General features: G+C 42.4%; 1 protein-coding gene across 2 annotated transcripts in view; it reads left to right on the forward strand.

The window, feature by feature from the left end:
- Positions 1–23,436, forward strand: part of LOC135511864 (neurexin-1a-like) — a 918,691-nt gene that overhangs the window by 423,659 nt on the left and 471,596 nt on the right. For both annotated transcript variants that reach the window (XM_064933362.1, XM_064933358.1), the window contains one exon: positions 14,478–14,597. In XM_064933362.1, the coding sequence (XP_064789434.1) occupies positions 14,478–14,597 (120 nt within the window). The remainder of the gene's footprint in view (positions 1–14,477; positions 14,598–23,436) is intronic.

Genomic DNA, 23,436 nt, shown 5'->3' on the forward strand with positions numbered 1-23,436 from the left:
CCCTGGCTACTATCATAACAGAGATAAGACACCCTGTCCACTCTCATAACAGAGATAAGACTCCCTGGCTACTCTCATAACAGAGATAAGACACCTTGGCTACTATCATAACATAGATAAGACACCCTGGCTACTATCATAACAGAGATAAGACACCCTGGCTACTATCATAACAGAGATAAGACACCATGTCCACTCTCATAACAGAGATAAGACACCCTGGCTACTATCATAACAGAGATAAGACACCCTGTCCACTCTCAAATTCAAATATTTGTGGACAAACTTGAGCTATTCATAATGATTTCCTCTCATTTTTCACTGTGATCATTGAATGACTGTCATGGTTAGTTGTGTACACTGGACTATACCTGGTGTAAAATACAGTCAAGCAACCAGTGAACTCTCCTCTAAGATGCCTTCCTCAGTGCAAAGGCTGGTTGAACATTGAAGAAACGAAGACAACTTGTCTGAAATAACAGTGTATTTCGCCTTTTAAAGTCCACCAGCCGTCCAATGGGGAATATATGTTTTCTTTCTACATAAATTCCCTGTGAAAGAACCATTTTCGTTCCACACTCTAGAAACAACATTATTTCCCCAATGCTTCTACTTTGGTCTTGACAGCCTCACGCTGTTTCATCAGCCTCTTACGTAATTCATTAACCAACCTTTCATTCACTTCTCAGTAATGTGAACACTTTTCCTTGTTTGTCAACAGTCCTTGTACTCTGCTCTCATATGCATATAAACACAGACAGGCAGACGCGCGCGCGCGCACACACACACACACACACACACACAGAAACACACACACACAACCACCCAAGTACAAAAAAAACTCACCCGTGGCATATGTTAACCTCCATAAACTATGGTGGTATGCTGTTAGAATATGTTAACAACTGCCAGTCCTCTACCCTCATCATTTCTGATTCATTCGGGTACCATACAATCAGATTGCTCTCAATGACAGTATAATCAGATTACACTCACTGACTGTAACGGTGTGACCTGGCGGCAGAGAAGTCAGACGCAGGAGAGAAATAACTGTGTTTCCAACAGCGCAGTTTATTTACAAAACACACCGGAAAACAGAATTTTAAAAATCAATGGGTAACATAACCCGACGCACACCAATACAAACGTACACATACACTTACAATAAACAATCACTGACAAAGACATGAGGGGAAACAGAGGGTTAAATACACAACATGTAATTGATGGGATTGGAACCAGGTGTGATAGAAGACAAAACCAATGGAAAATGAAAAATGGATCAGCTATGACTAGAAGGTCGGTGAAGTTGACCGCCGAACACCGCCCAAACAAGGAGAGGGACCAACTTCGGCGGAAGTTGTGACACTGACAGTATAATCAGATTACTCTCAATCAGATTAATATCACTGACCACATTTGTACACACACACACACACACACACACACACACACACACACACACACACACACACACACACACACACACACACACACACACACACACACACACACACACACACACACACACACACACACACACACACACACACACACACACACACACACACACACACACACACACACACACACACACACACACACACACACACACACACACACACACACACACACAGAGAGAGAGAGAGAGACACACACTGTGCTCTGTGCATGCTTAGTAAATCTGCTTGTTTGCCAGAAGCAATATTCTTGAAATATGGATTAGATTTGTGTTGCGTAAATAATAGTTCTATTTAATAGATTTAATTTCAATGTCATCGTCCTCCCCTCTTTCTGTGTAATATTGTTCTATATAATGATAATGCTATGACACAGACATGTTGATATTATTGTTCCACACAACTGCAGCAGAGTACAATACCATATTCAATATCCAAACTTCCAGAGGAAGATACGCAATGCAAACAACCCATGGAAGATCAGTTCAGTGTTGGTGTGACTGACTGAAGTGTAGGTGTGAGTGACTGACTGACTGACTGTGTAGATGTGACTGACTGTGTAGATGTGACTGACAAGTGTATGTGTGAGTGACTGACTGAAGTGTAGGTGTGAATGACTGACAAGTGTAGGTGTGAGTGACTGACAAGTGTAGGTGTGAGTGACTGACAAGTGTAGGTGTGAGTGACTGACTAACTGACAAGTGTCGGTGTGAGTGACTGACAAGTGTAGGTGTGAGTGACTGACAAGTGTAGGTGTGAGTGACTGACAAGTGTAGGTGTGAGTGACTGACAAGTGTAGGTGTGAGTGACTGACTAACTGACAAGTGTCGGTGTGAGTGACAGACTAACTGACAAGTGTATGTGTGAGTGACTGACTGAAGTGTAGATGTGAATGACTGACAAGTGTAGGTGTGAGTGACTGACAAGTGTAGGTGTGAGTGACTGACAAGTGTAGGTGTGAGTGACTGACAAGTGTAGGTGTGAGTGACTGACAAGTGTAGGTGTGAGTGACTGACAAGTGTAGGTGTGAGTGACTGACAAGTGTAGGTGTGAGTGACTGACAAGTGTAGGTGTGAGTGACTGACTAACTGACAAGTGTCGGTGTGAGTGACAGACTAACTGACAAGTGTAGGTGTGAGTGACTGCCTGAAGTGTAGGTGTGAATGACTGACTAACTGACAAGTGTAGGTGTGAGTGACTGACTGAAGTGTAGGTGTGAGTGACTGACTAACTGACAAGTGTAGGTGTGAGTGACTGACTAACTGACAAGTGTAGGTGTGAGTGACTGACTGACAAGTGTATGTGTGACTGACTGCCTGACTGACTGAAGTGTAGATGTGAATGATTGACTGAGTGTTTGACTGACTGACTGAGGTGTAGGTGTGACTGACTGACTGAGTGACTGAATGAGGTGTAGGTGTGACTGACTGAGGTGTAGGTGTGACTGACTGAGGTGTAGGTGTGACTGACTGAGGTGTAGGTGTGACTGACTGAGGTGTAGGTGTGACTGACTGACTGAGGTGTAGGTGTGACTGACTGACTGAGTGACTGACTGAGGTGTAGGTTTGACTGACTGAGGTGTAGGTGTGACTGACTGAGGTGTAGGTGTGACTGACTGACTGAGTGACTGACTGAGGTGTAGGTTTGACTGACTGAAGTGAGGTGTGACTGACTAACTGACTGAAGTGAGGTGTGACTGATTAACTGACTGAAGTGAGGTGTGACTGACTAACTGACTGAAGTGAGGTGTGACTGACTAACTGACTGAAGTGAGGTGTGACTGACTAACTGACTGAAGTGAGGTGTGACTGACTGACTGAAGTGAGGTGTGACTGACTGATTGACTGAAGGTGAGGTGTGACTGACTAACTGACTGAAGTGGAGGTGTGACTGACTAACTGACTGAAGTGGAGGTGTGACTGACTGACTGAAGTGGAGGTGTGACTGACTGAATGAAGTGATGTGTGACTGACTGACTGAAGTGTAGGTGTGACTGACTGACTGAAGTGTAGGTGTGACTGATTGACTGAAATGTGGGTGTGACTGACTGACTAAGGTGTAGGTGTGACTGACTGAGGTGTTGGTGTGACTGACTGACTGAGGTGTAGGCGTGACTGACTGACTGAATTGTAGGTGTGACTGACTTGTAGGTGTGACTGACTGACAGAAGTGTAGGTGTGACTGACTGAAGTGTATGTGTGACTGACTGACTGCCTGACTGAATTGTAGGTGTGAGAGACTGACTCAAGTGTAGGTGTGAGAGACTGACAGAAGTGTAGGTGTGAGAGACTGACTGACTGAAGTGTCGGTGTGAGAGACTGACTGACTGAAGTGTCGGTGTGAGAGACTGACTGACTGAAGTGTCGGTGTGAGAGACTGACTGACTGAAGTGTCGGTGTGAGAGACTGACTGACTGAAGTGTCGGTGTGAGAGACTGACTGACTGAAGTGTCGGTGTGAGAGACTGACTGACAGAAGTGTCGGTGTGAGAGACTGACTGACTGAAGTGTTGGTGTGAGAGACTGACTGACTGAAGTGTCGATGTGAGAGACTGACTGACTGAAGTGTCGGTGTGAGAGACTGACTGACTGACTGAAGTGTCGGTGTGAGAGACTGACTGACTGAAGTGTCGGTGTGAGAGACTGACTGACTGAAGTGTCGGTGTGAGAGACTGACTGACTGAATTTTATATGCTTCTTCCTTCACCTCAAAGAACAATTAAAATGTATCCACTTCTTACGACCTTCAATTCCCTTGCTTTTATTCTCTCCTATTTTATGTTTCTGATTGACTCATGAAATCTTGTTTGTTACTTTGTCTCTCTGACTTCTCACCGACTTCTCTCTGTCGTCTCGCCGTTTTCTCTCTGCCGTCTCTGCCGTCTCTCTGCTGTCTCTGTCATCTCATATCTTTTTGTCTTGTCTCTGTCGTCTCTGTGTCGTCTCTGTGTCGTCTCTGTGTCGTCTCTGTGTTGTCTCTCTGTCGTCTCTCTGTCTACTCTCTGACATATCTCATATCTCTCTGACGTCTCTCTGTCGTCTCTCTGCCGTCTCTCTGCCGTCTCTCTGCCGTCTCTCTGCTGTCTCTCTGTCGTCTCTCTGCCGTCTCTCTGCCGTCTCTCTGCCGTCTCTGTCATATCTCATATATTTTTGTCTTGTCTCTGTCGGCTCTGTGTCGGCTCTTCTCTCGTCTTCTGTCGTCTTCTGTTGTCTTCTCTGTCGTCTTCTCTGTCGTCTCTCTGCCGTCTCTGTCATATCTCATATCTTTTTGTCTTGGCTCTGTCGTCTATGTCGTCTCTGTCGGCTCTGTGTCTCTCCGTCTTCTCTGTCCTATCACATATATCTGTCTACTCTCTGACATCTCTTCGTCTTTTCTGTCGTCTTCTCTGTCGCCTCTCTGTCGCCTCTCTGTCGCCTCTGTCGCCTCTCTGTCGCCTCTCTGTCACCTCTTTGTCGTCTCTCTGTCTTCTCTGTCATATCTCATATCTCTTTGTCTACTCTCTGACATCTCTCTGTTGTCTCTCTGACATCTCTTTGTCTTCTCTCTGTTGTCTCTGTTGTCTCTGTCTCTGTTGTCTCTGTCGTCTGTCGTCTCTCTGTCGTCTTCTCTCTGTTGTCTCTCTGTCTTCTCTGTCATATCACATATCTCTGTCTACTCTCTGACATCTCTTCGTCTTCTCTCTGCCGTCTCTGTCTTCTCTCTGTTGTCTCTCTGTCTTCTCTGTCATATCACATATCTCTGTCTACTCTCTGACATCTCTTCGTCTTCTCTCTGCCGTCTCTGTCTTCTCTCTGTCATCTCTGTCTACTCTCTGACATATCTCATATCTCTCTGCCTACTCTCTGCCGTCTCTCTGCCGTCTCTCTGCCGTCTCTCTGCCGTCTCTCTGCCGTCTCTCCAATCCGTCTCTCTGCCGTCTCTCCAATCCGTCTCTCCAATCCGTCTCTCTGCCGTCTCTCTGCCGTCTCTCTGTCGTCTCTCTGCCGTCTCTCTGCCGTCTCTCTGCCGTCTCTCCAATCCGTCTCTCTGCCGTCTCTCCAATCCATCTCTCCAATCCGTCTCTCCAATCCGTCTCTCTGTCGTCTCTCTGTCGTCTCTCTGCCGTCTCTCTGCCGTCTCTCTGCCATCTCTCTGCCGTCTCTCTGCCGTCTCTCTGCCGTTTCTCCAATCCGTCTCTCTGCCGTCTCTCTGCCGTCTCTTTCATATCTCATATCTTTTTGTCTTTGTCTTGTCTCTGTTGTCTCTCTGTCTACTCTCTGACATATCTCATATCTCTCTGTCTACTCTCTTCGTCGTCTCTCTGCCGTCTCTCTGCCGTCTCTTCGTCTTCTCTCTGTTGTCTCTCCGTCTTCTCTGTCATATCACATATCTCTGTCTACTCCCTGCCGTCTCTGTCTTCTCTCTGTTGTCTCTCTGTCGTCTCTTCGTCTTCTCTCTGTTGTCTCTCTGTCGTCTCTTCGTCTTCTCTCTGTTGTCTCTCTGTCGTCTCTTCGTCTTCTCTCTGTTGTCTCTCTGTCGTCTCTTTGTCTTCTCTCTGTTGTCTCTCCGTCTTCTCTGTCATATCTCATATCTCTGTCTACTCTCTGACATCTCTTCGTCTTCTCTGTCGTCTCTCTGTCGTGTCTTCTCTTCGTCTTCTCTTCGTCTTCTCTTCGTCTCTCTGTCGTCTCTCTGACCTCTTTCTGTCTTCTCTCCATCCTCTCCTGCTTACATTTGTGTTTCCTGTTATTACAGGAACAACATTTCAGTGCTTTACTAACCTCTGGTATATTCTGCCTTTTCCTTTCCTTACTGTTTTGCTGACTTGATCAAGCATTGATGAAAGCTGATCTACAAGGTATATAGCTTCGGTTTGTTTGATACAGAGCCTGATAATCCCTCTTCCTCCCTCTGCATTTGTAACACACACACACACACACACACACATTACCCCAACTCCCCCACACCACACAAACTTCTACAACCACCACATCCACCCTCACCCCCTCAAACTCAATGACAACTCAGTGTTACGCCACTCACTCCCGTGTCATAACAATTGGGCTTCAGCCCCAGAGGGGAACACAAGGATCACTCACCTGTCCTCTAAACTGACCCCTAGATCATATACCTGTATCCTATATCATTGTGGAGATCTGAGAGGATTTGACAGTTGTAAACAATATATAAATGGCTCCATCTTACCCTCTGATATATTTGTTGTAAGTTTCACCAAGTTTCTTATACCAATGAAAAGCTCTTGGATTTCCACAAGTGCGTAGGGCGTAGGGTCTAGGGGGCGATCTAGAATTGGACCACCTCCATCATCTTGTACGGTATGACAGCCTCATGGTCTCTTGTTATCATCTTCTACGAGTTTATTATATTCACTCTTGTTTATTTTGTCACATATAGTATACCTGTTACATACAATTATTTTATTGCATGGCTCATAGTCTTCATAGCCAAATTTACACGTTACCCAATGCATGCATGGCATTACACCAAATCTATATATCATTGTGCAATTTTGAATCAAAATAGATAGGGTCTTAGCTACCTCATGTTTGTAAGATAGCAACCCTTGTTACCTGTATTAAGGGTGTCAAATTGTACTGTATTGTACTGTTGTTATCAGTAGATACTATGTTATTATTTCAATACTATACGGTGTATATGTTTCATTCAGTACAGTATTATGAATTTGTATATGGACCAATAGGATGAAAACATATACGTACTGTAAGTGTTAACCCACAAACCGTCCTTCATGATAATAACAATGTTTAGTTGAATAAATTAGTAAATTATCATTATCATTACATTAATAAATTATAAAAATCATTACAACTCATTCACTTCATCCACAACCGCTACAACTAATTAAAGTTACTTGACATTCTGAATAATATAAAGCATGTGTATTAAGACACTGTCTAGTATACATTGAACAAAAATATAAACACACCATCAAACAATTTCAAAGTTTTTGTGACAGTTCATGTAAGGAAATCAGTCAATTTAAATAAATTCATTCGGCCCTAATCTATGGATTTTACATAACTGGGAACACAGATATACTGTACATCTGTTGTTCACAGATACCTTAAAAAACGTAGCTATGTGGATCAGAAAACCAGTCAGTATCTGGTGTGACCAGTGTTGGGTTCTAATTCTCAGAGTAAAACACTCAACAGACATTATGAAAGCTTAGCCACGTTTATTCTGCCCAGAGGGTCAATACAGCCGCATTCAGACAACACGTGTCCACCACCACAAATATACAGTTGAAGTCGGACGTTTACATACACTTAGGTTTTTCAACCACTCCACAACTTCCCTTGACATCACGGGAAAATCTAAAGAAATCAGCCAAGACCTCCACGAGTCTGGTTCATCCTTGGGAGCAATTTCCAAACACCTGAAGGTACCACGTTCATCTGTACAAACAATAGTACGCAAGTAGAAACACCATGGGACAACGCAGCCATCATACCGCTCAGGAAGGAGACACGTTCTGTCTCCTAGAGATGAACCTTACTTTAGTGTAAACAGTGCAAATCAATCCCAGACCAACAGCAAAGAACCTTGTAACAAAGCTGGAGGAAACAGGCACAAAAGTATCTATATCCACTGTAAAACGAGTCCTATATCGACATAACCTGAAAGGCCGCTCAGCAAGAAAGAAGTCACTGCTCCAAAACCGCCATAAAAAGCCAGACTACGGTTTGCAACTGCACATGGGGACAAATATCGTACTTTTTGAAGAAATGTCATCTGGTCTCATGAAATAAAAATAGAATTGTTTGGCCTTAATGACCATGTTTATGTTTGGAGGAAAAAGGGGGAGGATTGCAAGCTGAAGAACACCATCCCGACCATGAAGCACAGGGGTGGAAGCCTCATGTTGTGGGGGGCTTTGCCTCAGGAGGGACTGCTGTACTTCACTAAATAGATGGCTTCATGAGGAGGGAAAATGATGTGGATATATTGAAGCAACATCTCAAGACATCAGTCAGGAAGTTATAAATTGGTCGCAAATGGGTCTTCCAAGTGGACAATGACTCCAAGGATACTTCCAAAATTGTGGCAAAATGGCTTAAGGACATTTTTGTTATTTGAGTGGCCATCACAATGCCCTGATCTCAATGCCCTGATCTCAATTCTATAGAAAATGTGTTGGCAGATCTGAAAAAGCGTGTGAGAGCAAGGAGGCCTACAAACCTGACTCAGTTACACCATCTCTGCCAGGAGGAATGGGCCAAAATGTACCCAACTTATTGTGGGAAGCTTGTGGATGGCTACCCAAAACGCCATTTTAAACAATGTAAAGGCAATGCTACCAAATACTAATTGAGTGTATGTAAATGTCTGACCCACTGGGAATGTGATGAAAGAAATAAATCATTCTCTCTACTATTATTCTGAAATTTCACAATCTTAAAATAAAGTGGTGATCCTAAGTAATAGGGTAATAGAGTAATAACCAAGTCATAGGGTAATAAACCATAATTTCTCCCTTAAGGGGATCTGACCTCAACTCCTCATTTTCCTAATCCACAGATGTCCATCTGTATCCCCTGTAGCAATCCTGTCACTTCCTCCTGTCCACCCAACATATTCCAAAGCCATCTGGCTCCTACAGATAACCATTACATTCTGATGTAAAAACCAGTCTCTATCACTCCTTAGATATGTTCCTAAGTTTAACTCAGAATCCAACACCACCATTTGCCTCTGGCCATTTATTGTGGCCTGTGGAATGTTGTCCCACTGCTCTTCAATGGCTGTGTGAAGTTGTTGGATATTGGCGGGAACTGGAACATGCTGTCATCAATTCAAAGCATCCCAAACATGCTCCTTGGGTGACATGTCTGGTGACTATGCAGGCCATGGAAGAACTGAGACATTTTCAGCTTCCAGGATTTGTGTACATGGCATTGTGACATGGGGCTGTGCATTATCATGCTGAAACATGAGGTGATGGTGGTGAATGAATGGCAATACAATGGGCCTCAGGATCTCATCACAGGGCCTCGGTGCATTCAAATAGCCATCGATAAAATGCAATTGTGTTTGTTGTCCTTAGCATATGCCTACCTATACCATAACCCCACCACCTTGGGGCACTCTGTTCACAACATTGACATCAGCAAACCGCTTGCCCACAGAACGCCATACAAGCTGTCTGCCATCTGCCCGGTGTAGTTGAAACTGGGATTCGTTATTGAAGAGCACCCTTCTCCAGCGTGCCAGTAGCCATTGAAGGTGAGAGTCTTCCCACTGAAGTCGGTTACGATGCCGAACTGCAGTCAGGTCAAGACGCTGGTGAGGACAATGAGCATGAGACTGTTTCTTACAATTTGTGCAGAAATGCTTGGTTGTGCAAATGCACAGTTTCATCAGAAGTCCAGGTGGCTGGTCTCAGACGATCCTGCAGGTGAAGATGCCGGAAGTGGAAGTCCTGGAATGGTGTGGTTGTGAGGCCGGTTGGACATTAGGCCTAATACTCTAAATTGACGATGGTAGACAAATTAACATTAAATTATCTGGCAACAGCTCTGTTAGACATTCCTGCAGTCGGCATGCCAATTGCATGCTCCCTCAACTTGAGACATCTGTGTTGTGTGACAAAACTGCACATTTTAGGGATGCCTTTTTGTTGCCCCCAGCCCAAGGTGCACCTGTGTAATGATCACTGTTTAATCAGCTTATTGATATTTCACATCTGTCATGTGGTTGAGAGACAGAGAGAGACATATACAGAGACATATAGGGAGACACACAGAGAGAGAGACAGACAGAGCGAGAGAGACATATACAGAGACATATATAGTTCGACACAGAGAGACACAGAGAAACACAGATAGAGACAGAGAGAGACATATACAGAGACATATAGAGAGACACAGAGAGAGACAGAGAAAGACATACAAGGACATATAGTTAGACACAGAGAGAGAGACAGAGATACACAGAGAGAGACAGAGAGAGACATATACAGAGACATATAGTTAGACGCAGAGAGAGAGAGAGAGACATATACAGAGACATATAGTTAGACACAGAGAGAGATATATACAGAGACATATGAAAAGACACACAGAGACATACAGAGACATATAAAGAGACACACAGAGAGAGAGAGACAGAGACATATAAAAGAGACACAGAGAGAGAGAGAGAGATATACAGAGACATAAAGAGACACAGAGAGAGACATATACAGAGACACACAGAGAGAGAGAGAGATATACAGAGACATATACAGAGACATATACAGAGACGCAGAGAGAGAGACATATACAGAGACATATAAAGAGACACACAGAGAGAGAGACATACAGAGACATATAAAGAGACACAGAGATAGAGAGACATATACAGAGACATATAAAGAGACACAGAGAGAGAGAGATATACAGAGACATATAAAGAGACACACAGAAAGAGAGAGAGATACATATACAGAGACATATAAAGAGACACAGAGAGAGAGAGAGAGAGAGATACAAAGACATATAAAGAGACACAGAGAGAGAGAGAGAGACATATACAGAGACATATAAAAGACACAGAGAGAGAGAGACATATAGAGAGACATATAGAGAGACATATACAGAGACATATACAGAGACATATACAGAGACATATACAGAGACATATAAAGAGACACAAAGAGAGAGAGAGAGACATATACAGAGACATATACAGAGACATATAAAGAGACACACAGAGAGAGAGACACATACAGAGACATATAAATAGACACACAGAGAGAGAGATATATACAGAGACATATAAAGAGACACAGGGAGAGAGATACATATATAGAGACATATGAAGAGACACAGAGAGAGAGAGAGAGAGAGAGAGAGAGAGAGAGACATATAGAGAGACATATACAGAGACATATACAGAGACATATAAAGAGACACAAAGAGAGAGAGAGATACAGAGACATATAAAGAGACACACAGAAAGAGAGAGACATATACAGAGACATATAAAGAGACACAGAGAGAGAGACATATAGAGAGACATATAAAGAGACACAGAGAGAGAGAGAGAGAGACATACAGAGACATATAAAGAGACACAGAGAGAGCGAGACATATATAGAGACATATAAAGAGACACAGAGAGAGAGAGAGAGACATATAGAGAGACATATACAGAGACATATAAAGAGACACAGAGAGAGAGAGAGAGAGAGAGAGAGAGAGACATACAGAGACATATAAAGAGACACAGAGAGAGCGAGACATATATAGAGACATATAAAGAGACACAGAGAGAGAGAGACATATAGAGAGATATATAGAGAGACATATACAGAGACATATACAGAGACATATAAAGAGACACAGAGAGAGAGAGAGACATATAGAGAGACATATACAGAGACATATACAGAGATATGTAAAGAGACACATAGAGAGAGAGAGATACAGAGACACAGAGAGAGAGAGACACATATAGAGACATATAAAGAGACACAGAGAGAGAGACATATAGAGAGACATATACAGAGACATATACAGAGACATATAAAGAGACACACAGAAAGAGAGAGACATATACAGAGACGTATAAAGAGACACAGAGAGAGAGAGAGATACAGAGACATATAAAAAGACACAGAGAGAGAGAGATATACAGAGACATATAAAGAGACACAGAGAGAGACAGAGACATATACATAGACATATAAAGAGACACAGAGAGTGAGATATATACAGAGACATATAAAGAGACACACAGAGAGAGAGACATATAGAGAGACATATAAAGAGACACAGAGAGAGAGAGACATATACAGAGACATATAAAGAGACACACAGAAAGAGAGAGAGAGACATATACAAAGACATATAAAGAGACACAGAGAGAGAGAGAGAGATATACAGAGACATATCAAGAGACACAGAGAGAGAGAGAAACATATAGAGAGACATATAAAGAGACACAGAGAGAGAGAGAGACATATACAGAGACATATGAAGAGACACACATAAAGAGAGAGATAGACATATACAGAGACATATAAAGAGAGACAGAGAGAGACAGCCATATACAGAGACATATAAAGAGACACAGAGAGAGAGAGAGAGATACAGAGACATATAAAGAGACAGAGAGAGAGAGAGAGACATATACAGAGACATATAAAGAGACACAGAGAGAGAGAGATACAGAGACATATAAAGAGACACAGAGAGAGAGAGAGATACAGAGACATATAAAGAGACACAGAGAGAGACATATACAGAGATATATACATAGACATAAAGAGACACAGAGAGAGATACATACAGAGACATATAAAGAGACACATAGAGAGTGAGATATATACATAGACACATAGAGAGACATACAGAGACATATAAAGAGACACACAGAGAGTGAGATATATACAGAGCCACATAGAGAGTGAGATATATACAGAGACACATAGAGAGAGACATATACAGAAACATATACAGAGACACAGAGAGAGAGAGATATATATACAGAGACATAAAGAGACACATAGAGAGAGACATACAGAGACATATAAAGAGAAACATAGAGAGAGAGATATATACAGAGACATAAAGATACACATAGAGAGAGAGACATACAAAGACATATAAAGAGAAACATAGAGAGAGAGACATACAGAGACATATAAAGAGACACACAGAGAGTGAGATATATACAGAGACATAAAGAGACACATAGAGAGAGAGAGACATATACAGAGACATATAAAGAGATACAGAGAGAGTGAGATATATACAGAGACACAGAGACAGTGAGATATATACAGAGACATATAAAGAGACACAGAGAGAGTGAGATATATACAGACACATGGAGCGACAGAGAGATATTTGCACATTGTTACAACACTGTATATATAAATGATATGCCATTTGTAATGTCTTTATTCTTTTGGAACTTCTATGGGTGTAATGTCTACTGTTAATTTTTGTTTTTTTCACTTTCATATATTATCTACTTCACTTGATTTGGCAATGTTTTAACATGTTTCCCATGCCAATAAAGCTCCTTGAATTGAATTCAATTGAAGAGAGAGACAGATAGAGAGAGACAGATAGAGAGAGACAGGGAGAGAGAGAGACAGAGAGAGAGACACAGAGAGAGAGACAGAGAGAGAGACAAAGAGAGACACAGAGAGAGACAGATAGACAGATAGAGAGTGCCAGGGAGAGAGAGACACACAGAGAGAGAGAGAGAGAGAGAGAGACAGAGAGAGACAGAGAGAGACAGATAGAGAGAGACACAGAGAGAGAGAGACACACATAGAGAGATACAGGGAGAGAGAGACACAGAGAGACACACAGAGAGAGAGAGAGAGAGCGAGAGAGACACACAGAGAGAGAGACAGATAGAGAGAGACAGGGAGAGAGAGACACACAGAGAGAGAGAGAGAGAGAGAGAGAGACACACAGAGAGAGAGAGAGAGAGAGAGAGAGAGACAGAGAGAGACACACAGAGAGAGAGACAGAGAGAGACAGATAGAGAGACACAGAGAGAGAGAGATAGAGAGAGAGAGAGAGAGAGAGACACACAGAGAGAGAGAGAGAGAGAGAGAGAGAGAGAGAGAGACAGAGAGAGACACACAGAGAGAGAGACAGAGAGAGACAGATAGAGAGACACAGAGAGAGAGAGAGAGAGAGAGAGAGAGAGAGAGAGAGAGACAGAGACAGAGACAGAGACAGAGAGGTTATCAAATCAATAAAACAGATAAAAGTAACACGTTTTAAGAGCAGCAGTAAAACATAAATAACAATATATACAAGGTGCTGCCGGTACAGAGTCAATGTGCAGGGGCACCGGTTAGTTGAGGTAGCATGTATATGTAGGTACAGGTATGTTTGTCTCATGCTGACAAATACCATGTGACAGTATATAAACTGGTAAATGGACTGCAAAGATTAAGTTGGATTATGCTTGTAATCATATATAAGTGATTAATTTTAAATTCCAATCGCATATTTTAAGTGATCCCTCCCTCTCCCCCTGTGCCCAGGCCCCAGTACAACATGCCAGGAGGACTCATGTGCCAATCAGGGTGTGTGCCTGCAGCAGTGGGAGGGGTTCAACTGTGACTGTAGCATGACATCTTTCGGAGGGCCACTCTGCAACGACGGTAAGACACACCTTTCAACTGCTTTATGTATGTGCACACACATACACAAGCACACACATATACACACACACACACACACACACACACACACACACACACACACACACACACACACACACACACACACACACACACACACACACACACACACACACACCACACACACACACACACACACACACACACACACACACACACACACACACACACACACACACACACACACACACACACAGTACAGTCAAGAACAATAGAAACATCTATAATCAGTGTGTGCAACCTACAGTGCCCTACAGTATATAAGAATGCATTTTGTCTTTTGTGTCACCATTTGTTGTAAACCATCACAAAACACACATCAAGTTTGCTTTTGTCTTGCTATGAACTCCACATTTCATACATTGAGTTCCACACGCTGAGTTGCATATATAAATTGTATCTTGACTGAGTGGCCATTATGCCAGAAGAGTCGACGAAAGGTAAGTGTTGTCGTCATCATGGCGGCAATGACAAACAAGTTTAATTTGGACATTGGAGCACTTTTCTTCTCCAGACACTTTAGTACTGATGTCCTTTAGAACCACTCTGTTCTCATCAGCACGTATTATATTCCAGTTTGAAAACTCATGATTATATTACCAGTAGCGGTGTGTGGGTAAAATCACTGGGGAAGCCAAGCCAGGAAAGCATGTGTTGTGATACTTTTGTTGTTTGCTCTATAACCTGGTAGTTCATATACCACCATGATATCTATATATATATATATATATATATATATATATATATATATATATATATATATATATATATATATATATATATATATATATATATATATAATTAAGTAAAACCACAACTCCAAATCTCTATCTCCATCCATGGCTAATTTAAGAATTGGCCAGTTTTAGCTAGCTAGCCACCAAAGGATAACAACACAACGAGATACAAAAAATAATGTTTCTTTGGTTTTTGATGTGATGTGTTTGGTGTGAAGCCAAATCCAAACTGGCTTCCCTTGACCATTCACAGTTGAGCTCACTCAGTTTTGCTCAACTCTGATTGCCTATTCTTTTATACAAAAAAATATTAAGGGAGGCCAAATGCTCTCTCGGTTCCCTTGTATTCAATGCTACAGGTGACAACAGTAGACTCTTTTTACCAGTCGACATCAGATAGATGGTCTACACAGAGACAGAGGGGCGCTGTTTCGCTCATTCGGAAGCTTTCATCAGTGAGATATATATTCAGCTTCTTGTGAATTGAAGGAAACTTATGAAGCAGAGAAACAAAATATACATTATTTGTATGTTTTTTATTTTTTTATCTGTTAATTTTTTATTTGTATCCATGAATACATACCACTGTATATGACTGTGGCCTCTGGCAATACAAAAGGACAATGCTATTAAACCCGAGAAGCCGGTGTTTGGAGGATATATTGGCATGGTGTTTTTAGGCCCCCATTCTGCATTTATGGACGTGACCCAGTCGTTCAGTATTTTTGTTCTGTATTTATGGATGTGACCCAGTTGTTCATTCTAAATGTTCCATTGCCGTACTGGCTGGCAACGTTCTTATCCTTTGCTTGCTAGCTAGCCAACTATGGTTAAATACAGTCACGTCAAAAAGTGCAGCCAGAATAACAGCCAAGCAGTTGTTTTGTAGTTGGCTTTATTTGTATCCATCCATAGCAATGATTATGATGTGTGATTTTGCAGAGAAAATGTGCTCTCTTGTCAGGATGCTGTTCAGGAAAAGGAAAGACAATCCATGACATTCATTTGATCTAATTTTAATAAATGAAACCCTACATTATTGTTGTTAACCCCCACCGCTGACATAGCTCCATCAATCACATGTATTTTTAAATCAGCTGATGTCACAAAGTGCTAAACAGAAACCCAGCCTATAGCTATAGCTACTTATTGTATGTCACATTTATCTGTACATTCACTTGGACAGTGCATTGGTTGAAATGTCTGTAGGAGTCTGTGCTACTACTTCTGCTGCCTTGCATCAGCCTTGTGGGTGCTGATGGTGCTGCAGTGTGGTCTTAGTTTTCGGCCTTGATGTTTCTCCAGCATTTTCTGTCTGTCATTGAGGGATGGCATTAGCTAAGGAGTGAACCTACGCACCGATGCCCTCTCACTGACATAATCTCCCTCGCTTCTAAACCAGCCTTTTGTACGGTCAGTTTCTGGTCTTGAAACTGTGTTTCTGGTCCTGTGGTCCTGATGCTGTGATTTGTGTATGCAGTTGTTCCCGCTGCCCTGCACAACTTGGGTAGAAGTGCTGCCAGATAGTTCCCACCCATCGGCTCTGATCGAGTCCCTGATACACTCTCCTCTTCTTGGGTGGAGATAAAATGCAAGGGTGTTCTCCGGGCATTTCGATAGATATTAGATAGATAGATATTTCGATAGATATTTCCCTGGTGATGCCATTGGGCATAGCGGGTTCCCTGGCTGCTCAAACATGAAAACCCTCTTGGACTCCCTGCCCCTCTCCCTTGGGTCCAGAGGATTCATTGTGGCCTTGTTATATGCTCGAGTGGTGTATCTGAGAGTGAATGCATTGTAAGAAATATTGTTTTCCAGTAGCCTAATTACGAGTCCAACTTTGAAATAACACAAACAGGCTGTGAACAACACACCTTAGAAAGTTCTCGTCTGTTTTTACAAGGAATGACTTTTAGTTGTCTGTTCCCCTCCTTGACCCAGATATATCTGGAGGTTCAACCACACTTTCTGGACCAGACCACTTGGTGTACCGGGATTCAGAGCCTGGGAGTTTTGGAGCTGGGCCATGTCCTTATCGGTGATGGGACGGTGGCTGTTTGTGATATCTTTTCTTTGCCTTCTTATCTGTTTGATGTTGCCAGAAAAACAACCTGTCAACAGGACATAACATGTACATTTACATTTAAGTCATTTAGCAGACGCTCTTATCCAGAGCGACTTACAAATTGGTGAATTCACCTTCTGACATCCAGTGGAACAGCCACTTTACATGTACTATGAGGCGTGACTGAATGGACACTACTGTAGTGAGCTGTATAGCCTTATATTAAAGAATGTTACTGCATCTCAAATGGCACCCTATTCCCTAGTGCACTACTTATGACGAGGGCCCATAGGGCTCTTGTCAAAAGTGCACTATTGGAATAGGGTGACATTTGGAATGCATACTTTGTTCCACTAGAGGGCAGAAGAGAGCTATTTCAAAGCAAAATAGACGAATGCAATGAAATGTGCATTGATATTGGTGCATTGTTATTGGTGCATTCTTATTGGTAAATCGGTGAATGGCTTGCTTGACCTGGCATTGGATGAACACATTTACATGTATTTCATTTCCATACGTTGTTGACAAGATAGTAAGTTGAAAGCTATTGTTCTAGATACAGTATATACACACAAACATATGTGGGTTCAGCTATTTCAGCCACACCCATTGCAGACAGATGTATACAATCGAGCACACAGCCATGCAATCTCCATAGACAAACATTAGCAGTAGGATGGCCTTATCGAAGAGCTCAGTGACTTTAAACGTGGCACCGTCATAGGATGCTACCTTTCCAACAAGTCAGTTTGTCAGATTTCTGCCCTACTACAGCTGCCCCGCTCAAGTGCTATTATTGTGGAATGGAAATGTCTAGGAGTAACAGTGGCTCAGCCGCAAAGTGGTAGGCCACAGAATCTCACAAAGCGGGACTGTTGAGTGCTGAAGTACGTAGCGCATAAAACTTCTCTGTCCTCTTTTGTACCACTCACTACCGAGTTCAAAACTGCCTCTGGAAGCAACATCAGCACAATAACTGTTTTTCGGGAGCTTCATGTAATTACTTGCCTTGGCCGAGCAGCCGCATCCAAGCCTAAGATAACCATGCTCAATGCTAAGCGTTCGCTGGAGGGGTATAAAGCTTGCCGCCATTGGACTCTGGAGGTGCGGAAACGTGTTGTCTAGATTGATGAATCACGCTTCACCAACTGACAGTCCAAAGGATTAATCTGGGTTTGGCGGATTCCAAGAGAATGCTACCTGTCTCAATGTAAAGTGCTAACTGTAAAGTTTGGTGGAGGAACAATTGTCTCGGGCTGTATTTAATGGTTCAGGTTAGGCCCCTTAGTTCCAGTGAAGGGAAATGTTAACGCTACAGCATACAATTACATTCTCGACAATTCTGTGCTTCCAACTTTTTGTCAACAGTTTGGCGAGGGCCCTTTCCTATTTCAGCATGACAATGTTAAATGTTTCACAATAAAATAAAATAGATTAAATTCACTAAGGAGGATGGTCCTCCCCTTCCTGCTCTAAGGAGCCTCCACTGATATATATTTAATTTGACTATTTTCTACATTGTAGAATAATAGTGAAGACATCAAAACTATAAAGTAACACATATGGAATTGTGTGGTAACCAAAAAGTGTAAAAATATCTAAATATATTTTATATTTGAGATTCTTCAAAGAAGTCACCCTTTGCCTTGATGACAGCTTTGCACACTCTTGGCATCTTGTTGTCCATGAGAGTCTCACCTCACGTGTAACCCAAACTGTTTGGAAGTTACAGACAGAAGTTGGCAGATAGGCTGTACCAACTTCAGTCTCATCTTTCCGTAGAGGTGTCATACTAGTTTGTAGGCCAAACCATTCGGGCTATACAGATGACTTAGTGAGTAGACCAATTTTCGGATATCTCATGGTCTGACAAACACCACTCTAGTTCTGCCAACTTTCACCGAAGATGCAGAAGTGCGACATCAGCAGGTTTTGGACTAAGACGAATCCAATGCAAAAAAAAACTAATATCTCAAGTTTAAACTGACAGATTTTGATGGGGATTATTTTATTATGCTAATTTGATTTCTGTGGGGTCACAGAACTTGACTCTAGCGGACTTACTATCAACCAGGTTCATGAGGAATGCGTTTCCAACAGTCTTGAAGGAGTTCCCACATATGCTGAGCACTTGTTGGCTGTTTTTCCGTCACTCTTCACTCTTCACCAACTCATCCCAAACCATCTCAATTGGGTTGAGGTCAGGTGATTGTGGAGGCCAGGTCATCTGATGCAGCACTCCATCACTCTCCTCATTGCTCAAATAGCACTTACAAATCCAGGAGGTGTGTTGGGTCATTGTCCTGTTGAAACACAAATGATAGTCCCACTAAGCGCAAAACAGACGGGATGGTGTATCCCTGCAGAGTATTGTGGTAGCTATGCTGGATGTGTGCCTTGAATTCTAAATAAATCACAGACAGTGTCACCAGCAAAGCAGCAAAGACCGTCCTCTTGAACTTCTTCCATTTTCTAATAATTGCCCCAACAGTTGTTGTCTTCTCACCAAGCTGCTTGCCTATTGTCCTGTAGCCCATGCCAGTCTTGTGCAGGTCTACAATTTATCCCTTACACAGCTCTCGGCAATTGTGGAGAGGTTGGAGTCTGTTTGATTGAGTGTGTGGACACTCTTTTATACAGGTAACGAGTTCAAAAAGGTGCAGTTAATACAGGCAATGAGTGGAGAACAGGAGGGCTTCTTAAAGAAAGACTAACAGGTCTGTGAGGGCCAGAATTCTTACTGGATGGTAGGTGATCAAATACTTATGTCATGCAATAAAATGCAAATTAATTACTTAAAAATCATACAATGTGATTTTCTGGATTTTTGTTTTAGATTCCATCTCTCACAGTTGAAGTGTACCTTTGATAAAAATTACAGACCTCTACATGCTTTGTAAGTAGGAAAACCTGCAAAATTGGCAGTGTATCAAATACTTGTTCTCCCCACTGTAAATACTTAGGGATGTGGTTGGATGATGAACTGTCTTTTAAAATGCATATTGACGAACTTTGTAAATGGCTAAAAATCAAGCTGGGTTTCCTCTATAGAAACAGGACATGTTTGTCCTCTACAAATAGAAGACAAATTGTGCAAGCTACTTTTATGTCTGTTATAGATTATGGGGATATTATTTACATGCACGCTACGGCATCCATGCTTAAATCACTGGATGCTACTTATCATTGTTCACTTAGGTTTATTACAGATGCTAGCTACATATCTCACCATTGAATTTTATATCAAAATGTGGGTTGGACTTCGCTGTACGTGAGACGAGAACAACATGCTCTCGTGTTTGTCTGTAAAGCACTTCTGCATAAACTACCTTCTTATTTATCATCCCTCATCAATATTAGAATTAGAAATCGTAAAACCAGGTCCCAAGCTTGGATTCCACTTGAGGCCCATGTGGTTTCCACAGAGTTGGGTATGGTTGCCTTTTCCTGTTACGCTCCTTGTCTATGGAAGAGCCTGCAGACTAAACTTAAACTTGGGACTCTTGTCGCCAATTGTAAACATTTATTGGAGGATTTTTATTTTTGTATTCCTTGTAACTGTTTCGGGTAAATGATTGTGCTGTTAGGGAATAACCTGTTAGGGGAATAACCTGTGTGTAAATGTAATCTGTTGCTGTATGTTTTTTGTTATCTGTGATCGTTTTGTTTGTCTTGTGTAATTTCTTAATCATTGTACCTAAACTGTATGTGTAAACATGTATACCCAGGGCCCAGCTGTAAAAGAGACCTTGGTCTCAGTCTGTGTTCCTTGTTGAAATAAAGGTATAAAAAAAACAAAAAAACTGGGCACACATGTTAATTGAAATGCATTCCAGGTGACTACCTCATGAAGCTGGTTGAGAGAATGCCAAGAGTGTGCAAAGCTGTCATCAAGGCAAAGGGTGGCTACTTTGAAGAATCTAAAATCTATTTTATTTGTTTAACACTTGTTCGGTTACTACATGATTCCATGTGTTTTGTCATAGTTTTGACTTCTTCACTATTATTCTACAATGTAGAAAATAGTAAAACTATAGAAAAACCCTTGAATGAATAGGTGTGTCCAAACTTTTAACTGGTATTGTATATACATTGTTATTGCCTTCATGTTGAATAGTATGATATTTATGATTAATGTGGATCATTATGTGTGAACAGACAAGATGTGTTGCAAATACAGCATATTCCCTAGGTAGTTCACGACTTTTGAACATAGCCCATATGGTTCTGGTCAAAAGTGGTGCACTATCCTAAATGTTGTATGAGGAGACGAGGAAATATATGGGCAATGAGGAGAGAAGGAGAAAGGGCGAATGTTTTCTTATTAATGATGAGCCATACAGAGACATCAATACTGGGAGAATGTGGGAATGCTTGTATTAATTGAAGCAAATAGCCTACTTTGCTATGCAAAATATGCACAAGGGACAAGGGGAGAGTGTGCGGTAGTCATTATCTTCATTGGCAGTGGTTCATGCTGTAAGGGGAGGATGGAGTAAACTGCTGAATGGCAATGAGAGAGAGAGAGAGAGAGAGAGAGAGAGAGAGAGAGAGAGAGAGAGAGAGAGAGAGAGAGAGAGAGAGAGAGAGAGAGAGAGGATTATACTGTTTGGAAGGGTTGTGAATAAGGAGATGTTGAGATATACAGTATACTGTATATCTAACTCCTGTTCTGTTCATTTAAAGGAAAGGAATAGGAACAAAGTAGAGGGATACAGGAGAGGAACATCCATATTCATCATCCAGCGAGATGTGTGTGTTATGGTGTGGTAGTGGTAGAGGCCTTTATCTGGGGCATAATGCATGTCCTGTATCCAGCAGGGTGGCAGGTTTATTCACAGGAGGCGTTAGTGAGAACAGGTCTGGTTAATTTCTTCTCACAGCAGTAAATCTCTCTTTGGGCCTGGCTGGCTGGCTGGCTGGCTGGCTGGCTGTCTGGCTGGCTGGCTGACTGGCTGGCTGGCACACACACACACACACACACACACACACACACACACACACACACACACACACACACACACACACACACACAGAGAGAAACAGACACCATTCACACACAGAGAGAAACAGACACCATTCCCACACAGAGAGAAACAGACACCATTCACACACAGAGAGAAACATACACCATTCCCACACACACAGAAACAGACACCATTCCCACACACACAGAAACAGACACCATTCCCACACACACACACAGAAACAGACACCATTCCCACATCCACACACACACACACACACACACACACACACACACACACACACACACACACACACACACACACACACACACACACACACACACACACACACACACACACACACACACACACACACACACACACACACACACACACACACACAGGGAGAAACAGACACCATTCACACACAGAGAGAAACAGACACCATTCCCACATCCACACACACACACACACACACACACACACACACACACACACACACACACACACACACACACACACACACACACACACACACACACACACACACACACACACACACACACACACACACACACACACACACAGGGAGAAACAGACACCATTCACACACAGAGAGAAACAGACACCATTCCCACGCACACACAGAAACAGACACCATTCCCACGCACACACAGAAACAGACACCATTCCCACACACACACAGAAACAGACACCATTCCCACACACACAGAAACAGACACCATTCCCCCCCACACACACACACACACACACACCATTGCCACACACACACACACACACACACACACACACACACACACACACACACACACACACACACACACACACACACACACACACACAGAGAAACAGACACCATTCACACACAGAGAGAAACAGACACCATTCACACACAGAGAGAAACAGACACCATTCCCCCAAACACACACAGAAACAGACACCATTCCCACACACACGGAAACAGACACCATTCCCACACACACACAGCATCAGAAAGTGACTAATCC

Source organism: Oncorhynchus masou, chromosome 24, assembly GCF_036934945.1.
Source record: "Oncorhynchus masou masou isolate Uvic2021 chromosome 24, UVic_Omas_1.1, whole genome shotgun sequence".
Taxonomy (NCBI): domain Eukaryota; kingdom Metazoa; phylum Chordata; class Actinopteri; order Salmoniformes; family Salmonidae; genus Oncorhynchus; species Oncorhynchus masou.